This window comes from Arachis ipaensis, chromosome B8 (assembly GCF_059453495.1).
Source record: "Arachis ipaensis isolate K30076 ecotype BB chromosome B8, ASM5945349v1, whole genome shotgun sequence".
NCBI lineage: Eukaryota > Viridiplantae > Streptophyta > Magnoliopsida > Fabales > Fabaceae > Arachis > Arachis ipaensis.
Window position 1 is genome coordinate 137,922,814 of NC_142443.1, and position 21,645 is coordinate 137,944,458.

The following is a 21,645-nucleotide window of genomic DNA, read 5'->3' on the forward strand; positions in this document are numbered from 1 at the left end:
TATCCGAAAAAAAAAAGCCAGAATGTTTCTTCTATTAGGATTTAAGGAGATATAAGTACGGTTCAATTTAATTAAACTAAAGCAACAAACCTCTTTTTTTTTTTTTTTTTCAAATCAAGTAATACGTGTTGATAGAGTTCCATTTCCTCATAAATGCAATTATGTCTAGTATTTTTGTTTTGGCGTGGAGATAACATATTAACATCTAATTTAATTTGATATAAGCATATTAGTTAGATTGGCACGTCATTAATTTGTATTTAGTACTTGTCTTTAACTTAATTACTCACCAAATTCTATTATATATTGAGCATGATTTACTGTTGTAATTCTATTATATATGAATGGCTTGAACGAACAAGGAATCAATCAATCATTTGCATTAAATATCACCACAAAAAAAAGAGCTATTTTAACACTTTTTTTTAACAGTCATAATTAAGTATAAAAATTAATATATATTTTTGACAAATATTACAAATGTCAAATTTTTTATGTTTTTTTATGAATAATTTGACCGTAGAAAATTACTCTTCAATTTTGACACTCATTTATTTTCAATTTACTCCAATATTCTTCTTCTTCTCTCAGTTTAGAATCATACTACTCATTTTTTATTTTCAAAATCTCAATTTATTCTTCAGTTTTAAGATTTCATCTCATTTTTTGTTAAAAATTTTTGTTAAGAATTTTTTATGATCAATAAGTGTCAAAATAATTATTATCATATAAGTAATTGTGACAAATTATTCTCAAATTATTTTTGACAGTCAATATTTATCAAAATAAGATTTAAGTTTTTTTTACAATTACTTATATGTTAAAAATATTATTTTTGACAAAATTTTTATTAACATATTTTTATAGTTAAAATAGTGTCAAAATTTATTTTTTTGACAAATTTTAATTCTTTTTTGACACATATAACCCTAAAAAATAATTTATATTATTGTAGTATAACTCAACTCAACAAGTTTGTTATATTAAATGCACTATCAAATATAATTAGAGTCCATGTTTAACGAGTTTAATAATGAGAAAGTCTAAGAGCCACCACTTAATCAATAAAAAAAAATTGAACAATTTTATACTATTAAATATAATTTTATATCATTAGAAATATTAATAATAACTAATTGATGACTATAAAATATAAAACTTATTAGTCCTTTAGCATTTTTTTTTAATAAATCATAAACAACATTAATATTTTTTAATTTATTGTGTAAAAGTTTAAGTGGGTAATTAATTAATTAATTATACATGTTTTAAAGCACATGAAATATATCTTATGAGCCTATATTTTACGATATTTTTACTCGCATGCATGAGTAGACTTATTGAAATAGAAGACTCGGAAAGAATCAAAATGTCAAAAATGCTTAGAAGGGAATAATATTCTAAAAGCTAAGCAAAGGAAAAACGACAAGAGAGAAGAAGAATAAAACTTGCATTTATTTAATCAATAAATGGATAAGACAAACTACGCAACCTGTGAATCAAGTTGACAAATCAGAAACGAGTTTTTTGACTTTTTTCCCTTTTTTCTACCAAAGCATGCTTTTTATAAAATGCCGCCATCTTTGTCCAATTCTAACAGTAACAAGAACGACCAATACATAAAAAAAAATAAATAAAAATTTACGTAAAGATATTTTTATATAAAATTAATAGTTAAAAATTAATTATTAAAAAATAATTTAATTAAATATATTAAATTATTTAATAATTTTTTATTATTAATTTTACATAAAAATAACTATATCCGAATTTTTACTTAAAGAATAATACTAATAACAAAAGTTTTATAATTATTTGTTTATCTATACTAATTATAAAAGAAATTATTGTCAAAATTTCTTTTTTTAACGTCAAAATTCTTTGGTTTCTAAATTACTCTTTAGTAAAAAGTTTGTATCACGCAATTCTTGTTTGTTGTTTGTTATTTATTTAATCTTTTGACTACTTTTAAGAAATTTTACTGCCTAAATTTTAATTATTTTACGTTTAAAATATTGTTGAAATAAAAAAAATCACTTTTATTGATGGGATTAATGGATTATTTTAAAATTTTATTATTTAAAACATCTAAATCTATGCTAGAAACATAAAAACAATAATGCTCAAATACTTTAAAATTTTAAGTTCGTAGAAATTTTTCCACTAAAAATCTTATTTTAAAAACTTTTTTAATGTAAATTTTTTGGAACATATATATAATGTTACAGAAAATCAAACGCTTGCTTTAAATAGTTCAAAATAGAGCATTTAAAATATAATTAGTTTGACTTAGAATTAGAGAAAAAAGGTCAAACTTTTATTAATAGAATTCAAACATATTTTAAAAGAAAATTAGAGGAGAGAATAAAATTTTGTCTGAAACAACTAAGTCACATATACAGGGACAGAGCCACATAATGATAAAGAAAAAAAAATTTTACATGTAAATTATATGTAAATTTAAATTTAGTCGTTCTTAAAATTTTATTTTAATTTTATTTTATTATATAAATATTTTTTATTTTTTCTAATATTTCATCTAATTTCGCTTCTGCACATATATATAAATTAAATAATACATTACTTATATTTATACAGAAATAATAAGAAATGAATTCATGGACATTAGTTTGTTCGTTCATTCTTGCAAATGCTAGGAATTTGTGAGGCAGCCGAAACACATTCTAGAAGAGTAGAATACAATTGATAGAGACAATTAGATAGACATATAATTTTTGAATATATTTTATGTTCGGTAAAAAAAAGGGTTTAATTTTGATGTTCATAAAATATTTTATACGATTATATAATTATATTTATTTTTTTAAATATATATATAAAATTATTTTATACTGATAGTATATTAAAATTAAATTCGATAAAAAAAAATTAGTAACAAAAAAATGAAAGAAGATAAAGATATTATTTTTTTTCTTATAAAAAGAAGGTGTATAAAATAAACAATATTTCTCTAAATAACAATTAATTATCTATATTATTTTTTTTGGATAGTAATTTATCTATATTATTAGTATTTACTATTTAGTTGACCCCCAAAAAAAATTACTATTTAGTTGACCCAAAAAAAAAAAGTAGTTATGTCTTTTATTTATTTGCTTACTTTTTCTTAACAAAATTGTTATCACTTTCTTTTCTGGTCTCGTTGCTCGTTTTTCTAACAGTTCTCTTCTCTCTTCTCTAAAAGCGTCAACGATAACTCTGCAAAAACGCTTTCTAAATCAAATCAGACAGGTGAAAATGTGAATTCGATGCAATTGCGATTCTATAATTCTCGATCCTAGTTCTTTATTATTTCTTCTTATTATTTTTAGAATCCATGGTGAATTTAGCTTTGATGTCTTAGCAACAAGATTCAGTTACGAAAATGCGATTTTACTTTTTCGGAAAAGTAGTGTTACAGTTAGTTGTGATCATTGACTTTTATGGTTGACTTTATGAACTAGTTCTGGTTTTTCTGGTTTTCTACTTCTCTGTGCTGTTCTGTTTGTTGCGGATGGATCGTTTAGCTGTTAAATTTTACTTAATAATTTGTTTGGATTTAATTTTTATTTATTGTAAATATAATATACTTTTATATAGCATCGTGTATTGTTACATCGACAAAGGTAGTTATCTTTTATTTCCAATGCTTAAATAGTCATCTAAAACAATGATTAGTCGTTAGTTATTAAAATTATTCTCAATTTATTTAGTGACTGATTTTATAAATTGCTGGTGCAAATTTGTTGCAATATTTTGTAATTTAATGGCCTGAAAATGATTCTGCCTTGGGTGTTCTTTGAAGGCAGTTATAGTAAATTGATTTTGAGAAGTAAGCTATGAAATGTAATATGAATGCTAAATAGTTCCAATGAATATTATATGGTTGTGGTGTGATGAGTAATTCACTTTAATTGTTTTATTGTCAATCTAACTTTTAAAAACCTCAATATAGGTGAAGGAAGGCCTCTAAATTATGGGAAACACTGAGTCATATGAATCTGAAGAAAATCTTTACCAACAATCGTCATCTTATGATCAGAGTTCGGTAAATTCTGTCTATCATCAACCTTCTTCTTATGATAGGAGTTCAATCAATACTACCTATGATCAACCCTCTTCTTATGCTGGGAGTTCGTGGAATACTAGCCACCATCAAACCTCTTCGAATGCTAGGAGTTCAAGCAATACTAGGCCTCAACATAAGCAGCAACCAACATTTATAGCTGACAATTTCAGCTCTTTGGATGAGGTTTGGGTTACTATTTTGCTTAGTGATTTAGTGAGAATAATTATTAGTATTGATCTTGCATTACAAGGATCATCTCTATTGGCGAACTGGATCGGCTATCTGTAGCGATATTTTGAATCCACTAAGTTATATTTCAGGTTATTTCTGCTCTAAGAGAAGCTGGTCTTGAATCTTCAAATTTAATTCTTGGTATTGATTTCACAAAAAGCAATGAGTGGACAGGTTAACTTTTTATTTTTAAAAATACTATGAATTTGATATATGTGCATATTAGCATATTTATACAGTGAATGTTGAGAAGTCACTTGATAATTGTAGGCAAGCACTCATTCCATCGAAAAAGTCTTCATCATATTGGAAACAATCTGAATCCATATGAGCAAGCCATATCTATAATTGGTCGTACTCTTTCTTCTTTTGACGAAGATAACCTGATACCATGTTTTGGTTTTGGTGATGGTGAGTATCTGTTTTGATTTTAGAGAGAAATTTCTGTATGTTTATCTTCTGTTGATTATGGTGAATTTGCTTCTGCAGCTTCTACACATGATCAGAATGTGTTCAATTTTTATGCTGATGGTAGATATTGTAACGGCTTTGAAGAAGCACTTGAACGTTATAGACAGATTGTTCCACACTTAAAACTTTCAGGTTTGTTTACAATATTATATTCCTTGGTTGCCGGAATTTGGATCTTGGAATCGAAAGTTTATCTCTAAGAACATGGTTTTGGCAGGAGAATAGTTATCATGACTTAAATTGGAACCTAGTTTTTGGAAATTCTTCTCATGGTTTTTACTTCGATTCAGGGTTTTTACTTTTCTTGAGGTTTAGTATGTTTCTTGTATTGTATCAACATTTGGGTAGGAGATTCTTCTTTAGTTGGTATTTCCATGTCTCTTCTCTTATACACAACTTTAGTATTCAAGACACTACTTTTTTTGTGGCACTTTCAAACCAAGGATTTTGTTAGTCTTCTTAACTCTGTTCTCTGATCTCTTTTCATCTAGTTCAGTAAAAGGAATGTGTCATTCCAAGAAAATGAAAGAATCAGGGAGAAAATACAGGAAAAAGTGAAGACGAAAAGAGAGATTATAAATTTTATTAGTTGAATCAAAATGACTGTACAACATAGGAGTTATATTTGTAGCTATTGGTGTAGCCAAGAGATTTGACAGTAGTGCATAGTAGGATTAACATTATTCAGCTGTTGCAGTGCATAAGAGCTTATCTTCTGGTATTTAGTGTTGCAGTACATATTTTGGGGTTGTGGTACTTGGAGATGGATTGGTGCACTTTATTTAGTATTACTCATTTTTATATGGTATGGAGGTTTGAGCAGTAGCATTGAGATGAGAATGTGATTTGAAATTGTTGCATTTGGCTACAGAGCGATTCCAAAAATCTTGCCGAAGATCTCTTCCTACTTAACTTTTTGTCAAATAGGCTATTTTTTTAGCCTTCTAGGAGGGTTCATCTCTTGGGTTGAATTGATTGAATTTCCTTGTATGATAAGTAAAGGGACTAGTGTGCTTTCTATCATAGTACATCTTTAGTAATCCTCCTGTATTTTGTTCATTTCTATTGTTAATTCTTCATTGTTTTCCAAGAGGGAAAACTCTATCTAAGAGAGCTTACGTATAGTAGCAATGATATGAAGATTTGATTATATAAGGTTTTTCCTTGTTATTAGGTCCAACGTCATTTGCGCCGGTAATCGATGCAGCAATTGATATTGTGGAGAAAAGCAATGGTCAATATCATGTTCTTGTTATTATTGCTGATGGACAGGTTCTATCTACTTATTTTTCTCTCAATAATTTATTTTCACGGCATGAGTAGCTGTGTGTTTCTACTTGTCTTCCTTTTATTGATAGTATTTCTTCTTTCTCTTTAGGTTTCCAGAAATCCAGATGCAGGAGGACGCAAAAGGCTAAGTCCACAAGAACAAGCAACTATTAATTCTATAGTTGCTGCAAGGTAAATCGATATCGTCTGTAGTCTTTTGCTGATTTCTATGGTAGATGTCTCTTACATAAACCTATTTTGGTTGGTCAGTCACTATCCTCTCTCAATAATTTTGGTTGGTGTTGGAGATGGACCGTGGGATGAGATGCAGCAGTTTGACGATAACATCACGGAGCGCTTATTTGACAACTTTCAGGTACTTGTTGGTACTTAAAATATTCAAGTACTGTGTATGCTTCTATAGTAATGAGTTTCAAGAACCTCAAAGTTAGCATATTAATGAGCTATGGGGATAATGTAATACATCAGCCAATTCCAAAATTAAGCACAGTTTATAATTAGTTGGACATAGCGTTTTATGATGCTATTCTCTTTGTAGAGAGAGATATAATATGGAATTCTATTTTCTCAACATTAGTAAGTGTAAGATGACTCTTAAGCAGGTTTACCCAACTCCTAACATGGATTAGGGTGGTTCTTTAGTTAAATTTGAAGATAAACCTTCTATAACAAATGTACCAGTTTCAAATTCCATCAGGCTTTATTTGTGCCATTTTTTCTGCAAGAATCAAACATTCTTTGGCATGTGATTTAGTAATTAGTAGTGATCACTTTGTAAAATGCATAAATTACTGTTCAAAACGTGACTGGAAAATTCAGTGTTCTGTATTTTAATATCCTCTCTTGCCTTATGATTCCCCCCGTCCTTTTTTTTTCTTTTGATGAAATTGGCATATAATCTACTTTGTTCCTTTTTATCCCTTCAGTTTGTGAACTTCACAAAGATCATGTCTGAGAACACAGAAGCATCAAAGAAAGAAACAGCATTTGCACTTGCTGCTCTTATGGAAATTCCATTTCAATACCGAGTTGCCCAAAATATGCAACTTAACAAGTAAGCCAAGAACTGCACTTATGAGTTATGATACTTCTAAATTATATACAGGGAAACTCAGTCCCCAAATCTTTTGATGCAGTAGCGACTCACCAGTCTATCATCATAAACGGCCTCTCCCTCCACCAAAGGAAGTAATAGATCATGATAATGCAGTCCCCATGATTCCCCCTGTGACAGAAAAGCTGGAATCAGCTGAGGAAAAAGCTTCAGCTGCTTCAGAGCCGGTTTGTTTCCTTACTCTTCCAGCTTGTTCTCTCCTTGATTAGATTCATGTTGACATCTCATCATGTTCCCGAGTTAACTCTTTTTATCCTATTCAAGGTGTGTCCTGTTTGCCTGACCAACCCAAAGGACATGGCTTTTGGATGCGGTCATACAGTAAGTCTCATTGATAAGCTTTATTCTTGTTTAATGCTATATCAACATGCTCTAGAGTTTCTTATCTCTGTTTGCTTCAATCACATATCTTAGAAAGGGAATTTAGATTTAGATTTAGATTAACGATGCCACACTAGTGTATGTATGTTATCTCCACACTGAGAGCAGTTTTGCACTAGCTGAAGTTAGCAGCTTACTTCAAATAATATCTTTATCTTCTGTTACATACTATGTTTTTGTTAAAGTCCTTTTAGATTTTTAGATCAAAATTTTTCTTCAAATTGCTTTGTGCTTCGTTTACACAAGTTATGATATTTTAAAGAGAAACAACCAAGTTGGTCATCCACTTCTCCATGTATTATTATCCCCAACATTAATATACACCTGGGTATATATCTGTTAAGATTTTGTTACTACGAACAAACATGATGATGATAAATGCATCCTATTTTTGTCTGTTATGTTTAACTTGCATTTTGAGTATAATTTTCATGTACAAATTGTCTGATAGTATTTGTCATTTGCTTTTCCCTTTTCTTTTGTTTGAATTTTATTTAGACTTGCAAAGAGTGTGGCATGACATTATCTGCATGCCCGTTGTGCCGGCAACAAATTACGACTCGTCTGAGATTGTACACTTGAGCCGGAGAAGAAAAGGGTTTGGGGACGCCTACTCTCGGTCAAAAACAGAAATACAAAGGTGAAGTAAAAAGCAAAAAAATGAGATTGGAAAGTAACTGACGGGTGGTATCTGCTTTTTTCAAGCATTCAAATATCATTTCTTGAGAGCTGGAGATCCTTAATCTATGTTCCGTTGTTACTATGATCCAGTGAAAGATGGATACGTAGTAACATCTACTGTACCATTATTTCTATTTTGGCTTACGGGCGAGGTGTAAAGAATGGCTGGGCAAAGCTGCGATTGAACAAAATGCTTATTGAGTTACATGTATACATAAAGAGTCTGTCAAGGTAAATTTCATCCTGCCAAATGGTCTGAGATATTGGTTTGTAAAAAATAGGCCGCTAGAGGTATAGATGTGTTCAAAAACTTTATTACCAAGGCCATAGTCTCATCGAGACTTGTCTCCGAAATTGAAGAATACAGTGTGATTTTATGTAAATGAAAGCAAAGTGCTACAATTTTTTTCTTCCCATAAGTGGCTAATATTATCACACGATGTAGAAGCCACCTCACTTAGGTGGACAACTAATGCATTTGAAAACGCCTACAAAGTGAATTCACTCATTGAAGATGGAACAAGCCTGTACACCCTCTCTTTCAAGGATCATAATTAAGATATACCTTGTCGAGAGAATTTCAAAACATGGATTTGATCGTCAAATTATCATTATATCTATTTAGTAATCATTGACAACTTATACGATTTCTTGTAGGGTATAACCTTCACATTTAAGTAACCAATTCTTTTAGAAACAAATTTGTCATTTACTGAAACAAATTTATGGTATAAACTTTACATTAACCGTGCCCGAACTAATGAACAAATATACAAGCTTAAATTATGAACTAGACTATCCCACTAGAAAATTCATATCTAGACTAGATATAGACCACGCAAAAATTAAGCCTGGCTACATTTACCTTCCTTCCAGGAGCATGTCATAGGATTCCGAATCCGCAGGCAGACGCAGAGGTTGTACTTCAATCCCCAAAACAGCAAATTAGACGATGCAAACTATTGTAAAATTTAAGATATCTGGCTTTCATGCGGAGAAATAACTAATTATGGATCTTGACAAAATCTTAGAAGTTCCATCGGTCAAGTTGCAGCTTTGCTTCAGCCATATCTTTTTGAGCCTTTTTTCGTCGATAAAAAATAGGACAATCACGACTGTAACAAAAAAAGGCAGTACAAATCAGTTATACTGAGTAACTGCAACCATAATCCAGTGACATGAATAAGAAGAAACTACGAAAATTTCCACTAAACTTATTTCAGCCTCCAGGTTGTGACTGACTGCTAATATAATCTGGTGCTTAAACAAGCATAACTCCAACTAAAATTCTCCCTTAAGTTATACAAAGATATCAAAAATATAAAATACCTTGTACAGAGAACGTCCTGATGAAGTGAACCTTGACATTCCTGGCACTGTGTCCACAACCTCCCAAAAAGCATTTCTAGTTCGGACACTGCAGTCACCCATCACATTAAGTTCAATAGAAACAAAATAGCTTGGACCATCCATTACAACATAACCATCTGAAATTGAATATTGGGTAATGAAGAGATCGCTACCATGTGTCACTGTTTTGCAGTACAGCTCGGCTTCCCTTCCTTTGCAATGGGAGCAAAGAGTGTGATTTCCCTTGCTGAACCAAATGCAACAAAAAATAGTATTATTAGCCCCTTGTGTATCTTTCATATGATACAAACATAAATCTCCATTTTACATTCTTTAAATGTGTGCACAAGTATTATCAGATATGGTACTAAAGCAAATATAAGTCACCTAAAAAACCTTGTGTTACAACTAAGTGTGTTTGGTTGAAGGGTAAAAGGGGGTTTAGGGTAATGGAAAGGTCAGCAGATGAATCGATGGTTATTCAACATATTTCTAGTGTGAAGAGTCTTAAGTATTTTGCCTACTAGAACCAAAAGATGCAACCACTACAATTAGAAACATAGACAATTAACCAGGAAAATATTAGAACCTAAAGAAAGGAAAAATTGGGTACCTAAGTAAAGCTTTGCAACCAATGCAAGTTAGCTGTTTCTTAGCAAATTTCATGATGCCACTGTTTGACGGAGTAGAAATGGAAATAGATCTTGTGTGGCTTCCATGGAGAAGTTCTTTGCTAGCATTCTTCAGAATTGGCTCAAAAATCCTTAGAATTGGCTGTAACATGAAGATAATCAAGATCAAGAACTTTAAATATCGGAGAAAATGTAAAACACTTATCAAACCAACCTTGCTGATTTGATTCTCAAGATAGTATTGGGGATCTATGGGAATATTGTTCTCCAGGACGTATATTGGATCCTCTGATCTCTCATAAGCCTAATTTCAATACACATAATAAAAAGAATTATAAAAAATGCTTTAAAATTACCGAGAAAAACAATGGGGAGTGGGAATGTGAATACCTTGGCACCCTTTGCAGCTTTAATAATGACATACGGTACTCTATCCCCAACATTTGGAGCAGTGGCAGCATCTCGCTGTCAATTACAAATCAAATAGAATAGACTTATGACCACAGAATTAAAAGTCAAGTTTAAAATGATGAAAACAATAAATATAAATCTCATAGCTTAATTAAACAATGCATGGTTTCACAAATAGTTTACAAACATTAGGAAGCATCAACCCATGGGATATAAACATACACAGTGCAAAATACCAGCATCGGAACTAAATCATGTTTTATGACTTTTTAACTATGTATAGCTTTTGAGAACTTGGCTTTGTAGGAATGACTATGTTTTTGAAGATAGGATCAGTTCACCTCACTATGGTTTCCTTGGCAGCCGGGCTCACTCATAAATTTACTTCTGTTTTCTCTTCTTAGTTTAGTTTAGCTGGTTCTTCTCAGATTTAAGAAAATGTTTATTCTCTTCATTTTGTGCTTTGTTTCGCAATCTGTTCTCTTTTACTGCTGCAATCCTAAGTGGTCGACCCTATAATTCATTGCTTTATGTGAATGAATTCTATCTTTGATAAAATATGTATATGATTTTCCTTTTTTTTTCTTTTTTTCATGTTCTTTAGTATGAGACACTGAATGTGATCATATATTACAATAATACTGAATTATTCTTTGCCAAATAAATCTAGTTTAAGAAATAAGCATTGCATTTATTTATCACACCAAACCTTGCGCATCCTTTCAGCAAGTTCAACATGAGCTGCCTTCACTTCATAATCATCTCCTGTCTTTGTCAAACCCTATAAAGTCAATCAAGTTAATAGCAATTATACTTCAAGTACACTCACATCAAATAATGTTCCACAAGAGGCAATTAGCATTGTAAAAAAAATAGAGGATCTGTAGACCCCAAAAATTCACCTTTGTAATAACCAAAAGTGATAAATCCATTCGGTTCATAAGAAGATCTGAAATTGCATTTTTAACATATTGAACTGCCCCAGGGATGTCCCTATCAATCAGTATTTTGTGAAGGCAATCGTTCACAAGGTTTTTGACTAATAAACAATTGTCTCTCCGAACTGTTTCAATACCTGTTGAATGTAACCAAAGTATAAGAAGCATTTCAACAAAGCAACAGGTCAGCTAGTTGATAAAGATTGATGTTTACCTTTAGTGTCCATTTTGTCAAAGTTGTCTGGTTTTGTCCAAAACAAACCAGCATATCTCTTCTTGCTGATTAGGAGATATGGAAAGTAAACCTTCTCAAACTCTAGTTTGATGGGCTTCACATAAAAAGGGTAACAAAATACATAAGAAAATAATAAAAATAACAAATAATTGAATCAATATATTTGGTATTTCACTTTTTTTTTTTTGGTATTTGTTACATAGCTACAATTAACTTCATAGCATTTGCACCTACAACTTAAGATTCTAGCAATCAATTTCACTATAATTTCAACATCTAAAATTGCAAGGCACTGGATGCAATATCATTTACAATGTGGTTACTACATAATGGCCCTAATCACTATCAGCTTTCAACTTTTATCTGGTAACCAATGATGGCTGTATATACAAATGTCCTTTCTAAACTTAAGAAAGCAATAATTGGACAAGGCAACTTTTATTCTCTCCTTCAAAGAAATAGATTATAGAAGATGCAGTGACAATGTTTGTTCTGCAAGCTTGGATATCAGCAACCCCCCCCCCCCAAAAAAACAAAAAAGGCCCAAAACAAACCCGCAGAAAGGGGCTTTGTGAGGCGCAGCCATTACTTTATTGTTAGTTGAAATTAAAGTATGTACAGGTACCATCCTGTATTTCATTGTTTCAACAGTCGTTCACAGGAAAACCACACAAAAGAAAATCTTCTGAACTCAAGATTTTATCACTTTCATGATTTATCATACAAGGACCTAAAGCAAAGAGATTAGAAGTGATTCTGAGTGTTACTTTTGTGAAAGTTCCACTAATATAATCAGCAGCTTCTCTTCCCAGATTCATAGCCTCTTCTACGGTAGAAACACCAAACTGAACCATGACTGAATCCGTGTCACCGTATATTACCTGTATGAAGAATTGCATTTTTTGTAAGACACCAAACATTAAAAAGATGCACAACCAAAAATATGAAATTATTTGCAAGGATGAAAAGTCTCGGGCTTTTAGCTCAAAGCTAAAAGTTTCAATTCCCAGATGCAGCACCATGGGACTAAAAAATAATAGCTAATTACTTGCTGTAGCCCATACATGATGTAACAAGGTAAATTTTCGTCTTATCTACTAAGTTCAATGTACAGGTCAACAGACACCTAGAGAGTTTTACCAACTAAACCTAGAACCCCATCAAGTGCATAACAGACAGCAAAAGCAAGAAAATTTCTAAATACAATACCTCGGCAGTGTGTTCATAGCCATTAAGAGTTGTAAATTTATCTTCCACAAGTTTTTTTGTGTGCTCGATCATTTGTCGACCTTTTCAACACATACAATGCATATTAGGTTGTTGTTTCCTTTAAAAAGACGCATGATCTTGAGACTGTAAAGCATCACAAACTAATAAGTTGGAGCAATACCATAGCTAGTTACACTTGATGATATCTCCAAGCATGGTAACTGACCAATAGTTGCCCCAGTAAACCCATATACAGAATTTGCACTGATCTGGAAAAAACAGAAATAAAAGTAAAGAAATTACCAAGTAGTACAGTTATTACTTGTTAGTATGCACTGGAGAATGGACTGAACAACTATCAAACAATGAGACATGGGAAAAAAAAGACATAATTATCGTGCACAACTCACCTTTAGGGCCAGTTGTCTACCATCAAGCACGGCTTTCTCAAGGGGATCTTTTGCCTCCTACAAATAGTAAAGGAATACAGAACTCAAGATATTATAAAGAACTCAATATAGTAAAAATAAATATAGAAATAATTTTAGAAAAAAGGTAAAAAGCAAATCTAAATCTATAGTCAGTAGTCATAGAAAGTACAAAAATGATACCTTCAAATCTGCTTTTGCCCTTTTACGCGCGGCTAAAAGCTCTTCAAGAATTTCAGGAAGTATTCCCTACATAATTGTTATGTCAACTTCACAAACTTCTAAAATGAAATCAGTTGTAGAGAAACCCAGTTTAAGCAGCAAAAGTTTTCAAGCAACAGACCTTCTGTAAATTTGATTTAACAAATGTTTCCCCAGATGGAGTTTTGTTCACTGATTCTGGAGGGAGATTAAGTTTCCGAACATCTTCAGGAGTCACCTTAAAACAGTAAACAAAAAGTGCTCAAAAGTCAAAACTGTTACCCCAAAAAAAAAAAATCAGTGACCCTAATGAATAAAAATAAATACAACAGGGGATAAAAAAACACTAAGTTGCTCGTGGTAGAAGATAGAAACATGAAGAGTTAAGATTTACCAGGGTACAATAACATAAATTATAGGCCATCATAATAGATGGATATAGTGATGCAAAATCCAAAGTAGCAATTGGCTTTTCATAGAACCCAGCTCTTGCCTCCAATACCTGCAAGTTGCAGAAGTTAAAAGAATCATGATCTTGTGCTTGACGAGCAAAAGTTGGATAAATAAACATCCAAAAGGAAAATAAGGAAAAGGCTGCCAAGAATATATACACTTAAAATCATGCTTTCGTTTTTTTTTTTCTTTTACTCTTTTTTTTTTTTTGTTATTTAAAGAGGGATAAGACAAGTGAAAAGTATTTTAAGAACTCCGATTTAATACAAGCAGAGGACTTCGTATAAATTCTACTAAACATTTTTTAAACTGTAAAAAACATTCTAGCACATCTTTTCTGAGTGTAACAAATATGGTTACAAACAAAGAAAGTGTCCAAAAAATAAAAACAGAAAACAGTCTTTACAGAATGCAGCTACTAGAAGAGACTCGGTGACAACATTATTGCACTATAAACAGCTTTCAAATCCACAAACATGTCAGCATTCAGCAACTCTGATGTTAGGTGGCACTGTGGCAGCAATGTCCTACTTTGCTACAACATTTATGTTTAACATGTATCTATAAATCGATTTAATTCAATGCAGTCTTGGAAAACCCTTTGGGCATAAAAATCGTCAAATAATTTTGCTGGCAGGAAGCTTATTCAGTGTCTTAATTTCACATTGTATTAGGAGATATGACAAAAAGAAAACATGAAGTTATGCATATTTAAGGAAGATAGAGCCTGATATAATCATCAATTGAATAATTAAAATGAACTTACAGTGGCACCTTCATATGTTCCTTGTTCTGAACCAGCCTGTTTTACATTAGGAAGAACCAGGTTCTTCTGCTTTGCCTTCCTAAGGAGTTGAGAAAGTACCTGTAAGGAAAGGAGGGGAAAACAAAGTTTAACTCCTTTGTCAAATTCATGTGCCAAATATTTCCCATATTCATAATAATTGATTATAAAAATTAAATATTATTTCTTTACCTTAATGCTTTGGCCCCTAGCAAGCAGAAAAGAAATTGGGACACCTGTTACTCGAGCCATCTCCACATAATTATAAATGAACATCAATTTATCTAAAAGCCGTTGAGGGAGATAAGCATCCTGCACAAAGATCAGAATAGATTGATTCACCATTTTCATTTTTCAAGCACATAAAAAGAACGTAATCATGTAAATTGTTGCCATAGCAAATTTACTACATTCGGCACATACAACTTTGATGAACAAGAAATAAGCATTGCAACTTCTAGAATATAGCCTACCTAGATTATTGAAGATTTTAAGATGTCTAAACTCCAATTTTGCACTCCTTTGAATATGTTAAATGTACACATGTCTGACTTCACCTAATAGCCTAAACTTTGAAAAGAAATGGTTTGCTACATACATGGTCATAGTTTCAAATCCCCAATGACCCAGTGGCCCACATTTAATCCTTTCCGTCTCCCATTCTTCTAATTTAAAACAGTTAAATTTCAAGGTTGCTAATGCACTCTTCATACTTCAAGTCCTTTAGCCTCCTATGAGTTGCATGTGGAGTTATAATAAATGTAATGACATTCAAGTGCATTCACCTTAAAGCTTAAACTTTTGGGAGAGATGACCCATGATAATATATTTTGAAAACCTAAGTACTTCAATTTACAATATGTGATGTTAGACCATATGTTGTGCACCCAAGAATCAGCATTGACAGTAAAAAGATTCTAAAGCCAACTTCAGGTTTAGGGAAGTTATTAATGAATCTATTAGCATAGATAAAGTGCACTAAACTAAATTTTGTCAAATTGTGTGATCATGTTTAATAACTCAGGTATTAAAAGTTTAGCAGAAATGTACTGATACGTGTTAAATGCCCTCCTGAACACATATCATGTACTGTAAGTGGTTACAAACTCCCCTCATGCATAATATAAATATAAATAATTAAATATAAGTAAACAAAACAAATAAAAAATAAATATATGTATCAGCTGCCTGTCTTCATCTACAACTCCTCTGACAAAGGTAAGGGTAAGGGGCACCAGCTAAAATGCAGACCAAAAATACTACAATTATTAATCAGATAGTCAAATCATAAACTGAATTTGCAAAACTTAAGTGATTTAACATCTTGATCGTGGAAACATCATAAACAATTCCAAATTTAGTGTCAACGTACGTTTTCCTGTCAATGAGAACTTGTTAAAAGAAACAGAAGACTTGACATTTAACATTTAAACAAATGGTAGTGGCACAGAGACCACGAGAGAAACAAATCAAAATATGAACCTTTAAACAATACACAGCAAGGCGCCTCCTAGTTTCTGCATTTCCATTCTGAAGATCAGATATGATAGAATGGTGAACATCCTCTTTCTGCAGTATGCAAACAGACAGAGGCTTGTTAAATTGGTATGCTTTATATTTTTCCAAAGGAAAAAGAAAGAGAGAAAAATAAATCAAGCAATGAAGGCATCATGGAAGTGCAACAATTCAGTTTTTTTAAATATTTTGTGCTGGCCATTAGAATAGAACCACACAAAGCAAAAAAGCAAATAGAAACACATGCACAAATATACAAATAGTAACTAACACAAACCAATCAAAATTTATTTTGTTGAATTATTATAACTCATTTAGTCCATGATGTCACATTTACAATAGCCAAAAGCCAAGGCAAAAAAAAATCTGTCCATTGTTTCTTCTACCAACAATTCATGTCTTATGAACAGTTCCAAGATGTATTAACAATAGAATGGAGTAAGGAAATAATTACATGGAATGAAATAAAAAAGCATTGCCTTACCTGCTCAGAAAGAAAGTGTGCTGAAACAGAATTCAAAGAATAAGAACTTAATTTGTAGTCTCTTTGCATAACCTTCATATAAAACAAAGCCAAAAAAACTTACTCAGCAATAAAGTTGGATTATCCAAACAGAGGGTAGTTAATGAAAAGCAATATCAACAGTACCTGGAGCAGATCAAACTGAACTCTCCCTTCTACAGCAACTTCTTTACTTTCTCTGGTTCCATACTGTCTACAAAACCATTAAGTAACACCGAGAAAATGGTTGAAACAATTGACAGTGCAAAAACACAACTGGTAAACGAGATAGTTTTAAAATTCATAGAAAATGTTGAGGACCTAAAATGTTGCAATTACTTTCGAAACCAAAAATCCTCATTTTTTATAGAAGTTGATGCACTCGTAAGAAACCCACCATCTACTACAATTCCAGAAATTTAACTAACACAGATAAAATGAGAGTGAAACCACAGAACAATGTGTTATTTCTTATCTTTACCTAGATGAAAAAGTTGTATCCTTTACTCGAACCCTACTGTTCCTGATACGGCCCAGAATAGGAAATTCTGCTATTTTCAAGGCTTGAGCTCTCTGAAAACAAGAAAAGCATAAACCAAACATATAATAAAATAGCAGCCACAACTAAATTAACCGAAGCTTCCAATTATTAACTGGTTATACTTTCTTGTCTCAAAGATAATCAATACCTCAATAAGATATGGCAGGTCAAATTTGCAGATGTTATATCCAATTATAATATCAGGGTCAACTTCATGGATAAAATCCTGCAAGAAAATCATCCTCATCAGACTATAATAAGATAACAAATAAAGGATTATAGTTCAGTCAATAGCTGCATAATATTAAATATACTACATGATATACAAGTTCAAGACTCAAACCATTAATATGTTATAGACACTAAAAAAATACCATACTGTATAATGAAAACACAGGATATCAAATTTTTAATTAGCATTCTCAAAAGAAATATAAAATATGCAAAAACAACAAGAATACCCTCCAGGCCAGAAGGACTTCTCTTTCTGTATCAAACGACATCACATCAACACCAACTATGGGAGAACATGAATTAAGAGTCATCACATTACGGATGAATGGCTGATCTTCTCCTTGTAATGTAACCAGATTAGCAATCTGCAATAAAAATGATATTTTGCAGTTCAAAACCATATCATTGTGATGTGAATGGTAGTTCAAGTGGGACAAGAGAAAGCATTGGACCTGGATAACAGGATCATGGGTAGGCTCAGGAAAATGACCTTTACGACCAGCACACTCAATGTCAAAACTCAATATGCGAAATGGTGCCATCTTTGAATATTCACCTTCTGGGGCATGGCTAATCAATTCCGAATACCTATAACAAAGTTAAGGAGAAAGAAGAAAAATCCAACGGTTGTTTTGCAAAAAAATAACCCCTCTATTAGTAGACTATTTGATTGTAGTAAGGTTCCACAAAAAAAGGATACAAGCAATCAAACTCTAACTGACAGTTAGACAAGCTTCTTGCTGTCTTCTTATATTTCCCGGCAGGAATTTCAATCCAATTACCACCAACTATATTGCAATCAATCATGAAGCGAAGGGCAAAAAGTACATTGCTTTCATAAGTCATGAAGCTCTTCATGCCAAGACCATTAAGCTGAATACCTCTATCAAGAATACCTACCAAGAATTATAATTTTGGCAAGAGAATAATTAACTCGTGATCATTTGCTTTTGAGAAGGACAATTGTCAAAATGTAAATACCAAAACATTAATGTAAGGATTTGAGAAACTAAAACTTAATGCTCAACCTAAGGGGTAACCCATGGTCATACCACAACATCACAATGCATAACAATACAGCTGATGAGAAGTAAAGATATAGCTTAAGCATTAATCAAGTAACACTGGTCTTCTTTGAACTCATAAAGATGATTAACATAATACATATAGAAAATCAACTAATAATATATACCACGGCAGCTGGCAACCATTGTGGGGAGAGCAACTACAATTTTGAGAAAGGGATGAGAACTGGACTGCTGGTAATACATAATGCTCCTTCTCTGCACCAATTCAATACGACGAACAAATTTGCCTACATTACTGTTTCTATTGGCCTCTCGCATCCTTCCCTGAAGAATCACAAAACACAAATACAAGTAAATTATACGACTTATGACTCGAAAACCTATTCGTTCATTAATTAAAAAAAAAAAGGAGAGAGAGAAAAAAAATGGGACAAAAGAAATATCCTTACGCACTAAGCCACATACCTCAAGAGTTTGATGAAAATGGGAGATATCATCCGGACCCATTCCAGGCGGGCAGCTGATGTAGAAATATGGTTCAAACCCATGAACATTGCAGCAAACACTGTGTCCTAACAAACAACATCAAGAGCATATTATATAATCGTACAAGGAACCACGTAGTTGAGCATGATAATGTATAGCTAGATCATGTACAAACTATCTACCAACTTTTTCAAGCAGGCAGTTTATCAATCCTATTAAAACATAGATGTTGTCTATTAATACATGTGATGGGGAAATTATAACATGAACCATGAAAAAAGTAACTGGGTGTGCAAGGAAGAAAATCCTTCATGGCCATGTCTTCACTAAGACAATAAGTATACAAGGATGCAGAGAGATTAGCAAAAATTACAATTTCACAAGTCTTGTAATCTTCTCACAGTAGAGTCCATCAATAAAATTAATTCTAAATCATGCTGTCAGGTTGAACTTACAGGTGTAAGAAACATTTTCAACATAGGTATGCAAAAATATCAATATAGACCTTTCTGAAATATTTATCACTGCATATCTGCCATTTTTCAATTAGATAATTAGAAGTAAGTCTGTAAAGTGACTCTACGTTTAGACTTGTAAATCATGATTTCACCAATTAACCCCAAAACAATAAAATTAAAAACAAGGAAGCCCCATCAAAATAAATGAACCTTATTCTGAAGTATCAAAATATCTATATATCTATATTTAAAAATCACATATCATGAAAGTCAAAATTTAGGAACTGTTAAAATCCGAGTCCACATTCATGTCATATTTTCCACACTGGAAAATCAAAGACTCACTTGTAGTGTGGATCAAAGACCACTGGTTCAAATAGTTTACACTTGTCATGCAAGCTCCTTTGCATGGGCTGACTTCTACTTGGGTTGAAATATAATTTGATTATAAACTAAGTATAAGGGCACGAGGTCCAAACTCTTCTGATCTCTACACAATCTAAGATTCTTTTCAACTATAATTTCAAAATATTAATTGTTGCATTGAGGCTGAACAATAATGTATATAATTAACAATCTAATTAAATAATCTAGTACAATTCCATGTTAAAAACCACAAGCAGATAATATGAACTTATAGAAGTTATAAAAGTACTAAACCTTATCCATAAGTAAGGCAACAATTTATTTACTCTATGAACTAACCAACGAATGATATTGGGACTAAAAGAGACTAATACCCAGCATTTTTTGTTGAAGAGTAAGTGAGAGCTTGATTAATAAGGAAAAATAGGCATGCTAACATGTACCTTCAACTACTACTGCTCTCTTTAAGACTTCTAACTCCTAACTAATCAATCATTTCTTGATAAGTTAGACACGAAGAACAATGCAACACTTTAAACAGATAATTCCAAAATTGTTGACTTCAAATGCTTTCACAGTATGAAAAGTAAAAGCAAGTTCAAGCAACACTGTAAACGGATATTCTCAAATTGTTAACTGTAAATGTTTTAGCAGTATCGAAAATAAATGCCAGCACGAGCTAACCTTCCTTTGTAACACCAAATATTCTAATTATAGCAGCAGGTCCAGACGAATTCGGCATCAACTCTTTGTGGCTCTCCCCAATTACGTAATCAATCTCCAGCTGCTGGAAAACTACATAACCAAAAATCCAAAATCAACACAAAAGCAAAAACCCTAGTGCAGGTTTTCATAACAGGAAATTGCTACGGCGGAAACTACTTACGGACGCTGCAAGATTGCGAAACGTAGTCGGAGGAGAGGGGAGGGCGGGTCCACTTGGAGAGGCGGTTAGCGAGGGCCTGGCGCTCCTCGATGTCGTGGAGGATGAGGGACTCTTCGTCCTCCGTGATGAGGGTTTCGTTGAGGAACACATCCTCATCGACGAAATCATCTTCCTGAGACAGGGCCTGGGTTTTCGCCTGAGTGGCCGGCGAGGGATGCGAAGTCGGTGGAGCAGGGCGTTTCCGGCCGCCGCTGCTCATGGCTGTCACTATAAACGAGAAGGCGGAGGAGGAGGGTTTAGGGGACAGAGAGAACAGAGAAGTGTAGTGTGATGTGAGTGAATAATGATTAATGAATAAGGTTCCCGCCAGTTTTTGGTAGCGAGCAAATGCAATTGGTTTTTCCCGCTGCGGAAACACGTGACACAAGCCGCAGGGTAAGTTCAGGTTTAAGCCATAGTCATCAGAATCGACCCACTAATTAAATCATTTAGAATAGTAAGTCATTGGTTAGTGATTCAACCGATAAATATAATTAAATAATTATATAAAATTTTAATTTTTTATTAATAAATGTTTTTTTAATTTTATTTTTATATTCACTTAATTATTATTATATTTTTTTCTAAAATTAGGAGTGAGACTGGAATTGTAGGGGTGTACGCGGATCGAATCAGATCGGATATGGCCAACATTGCGATCCAATCCGCATTAAAATTATCGGATCGGATCGGATCCAATATTCATAGTTTT

General features: G+C 32.4%; 2 protein-coding genes across 3 annotated transcripts; one reads left to right on the plus strand and one right to left on the minus strand.

Moving 5' to 3' along the window:
* The first annotated feature begins 3,094 nt into the window (after positions 1-3,094).
* Positions 3,095-8,653, plus strand: RGLG3 (Copine (Calcium-dependent phospholipid-binding protein) family). Of its 2 annotated transcripts, none has more exons than XM_016315784.3 (12): positions 3,095-3,252; positions 3,956-4,252; positions 4,390-4,474; positions 4,571-4,711; positions 4,790-4,903; positions 5,946-6,043; positions 6,150-6,232; positions 6,311-6,416; positions 6,988-7,115; positions 7,198-7,342; positions 7,440-7,496; positions 8,055-8,653. In XM_016315784.3, the coding sequence occupies exons 2-12, from the start codon at positions 3,977-3,979 to the stop codon at positions 8,136-8,138; spliced, it is 1,317 nt and encodes a 438-aa protein (XP_016171270.1). In that variant the 5' UTR covers positions 3,095-3,252; positions 3,956-3,976; the 3' UTR covers positions 8,139-8,653. The 2 variants fall into 2 exon arrangements, with proteins under 2 accessions (XP_016171270.1, XP_016171271.1); XM_016315785.3 differs by having other exon boundaries at positions 3,130-3,252; positions 7,201-7,342.
* Positions 8,654-8,909: 256 nt separating this feature from the next.
* LOC107613572 (DNA polymerase delta subunit 1) lies at positions 8,910-21,380 on the minus strand. Its single transcript, XM_016315644.3, has 30 exons — positions 20,895-21,380; positions 20,693-20,803; positions 19,164-19,270; positions 18,863-19,022; positions 18,371-18,566; positions 18,123-18,258; positions 17,898-18,035; positions 17,585-17,662; positions 17,377-17,468; positions 17,043-17,109; positions 16,878-16,949; positions 16,361-16,447; positions 15,071-15,190; positions 14,861-14,959; positions 14,036-14,143; positions 13,784-13,879; positions 13,624-13,689; positions 13,423-13,479; positions 13,194-13,281; positions 13,013-13,092; positions 12,571-12,684; positions 11,783-11,897; positions 11,533-11,705; positions 11,340-11,411; positions 10,610-10,684; positions 10,434-10,523; positions 10,201-10,361; positions 9,761-9,834; positions 9,567-9,654; positions 8,910-9,352 (listed from the first exon to the last, which is right to left on the minus strand). The coding sequence occupies exons 1-30, from the start codon at positions 21,151-21,153 to the stop codon at positions 9,265-9,267; spliced, it is 3,267 nt and encodes a 1,088-aa protein (XP_016171130.1). The 5' UTR covers positions 21,154-21,380; the 3' UTR covers positions 8,910-9,264.
* Positions 21,381-21,645: the final 265 nt, after the last annotated feature.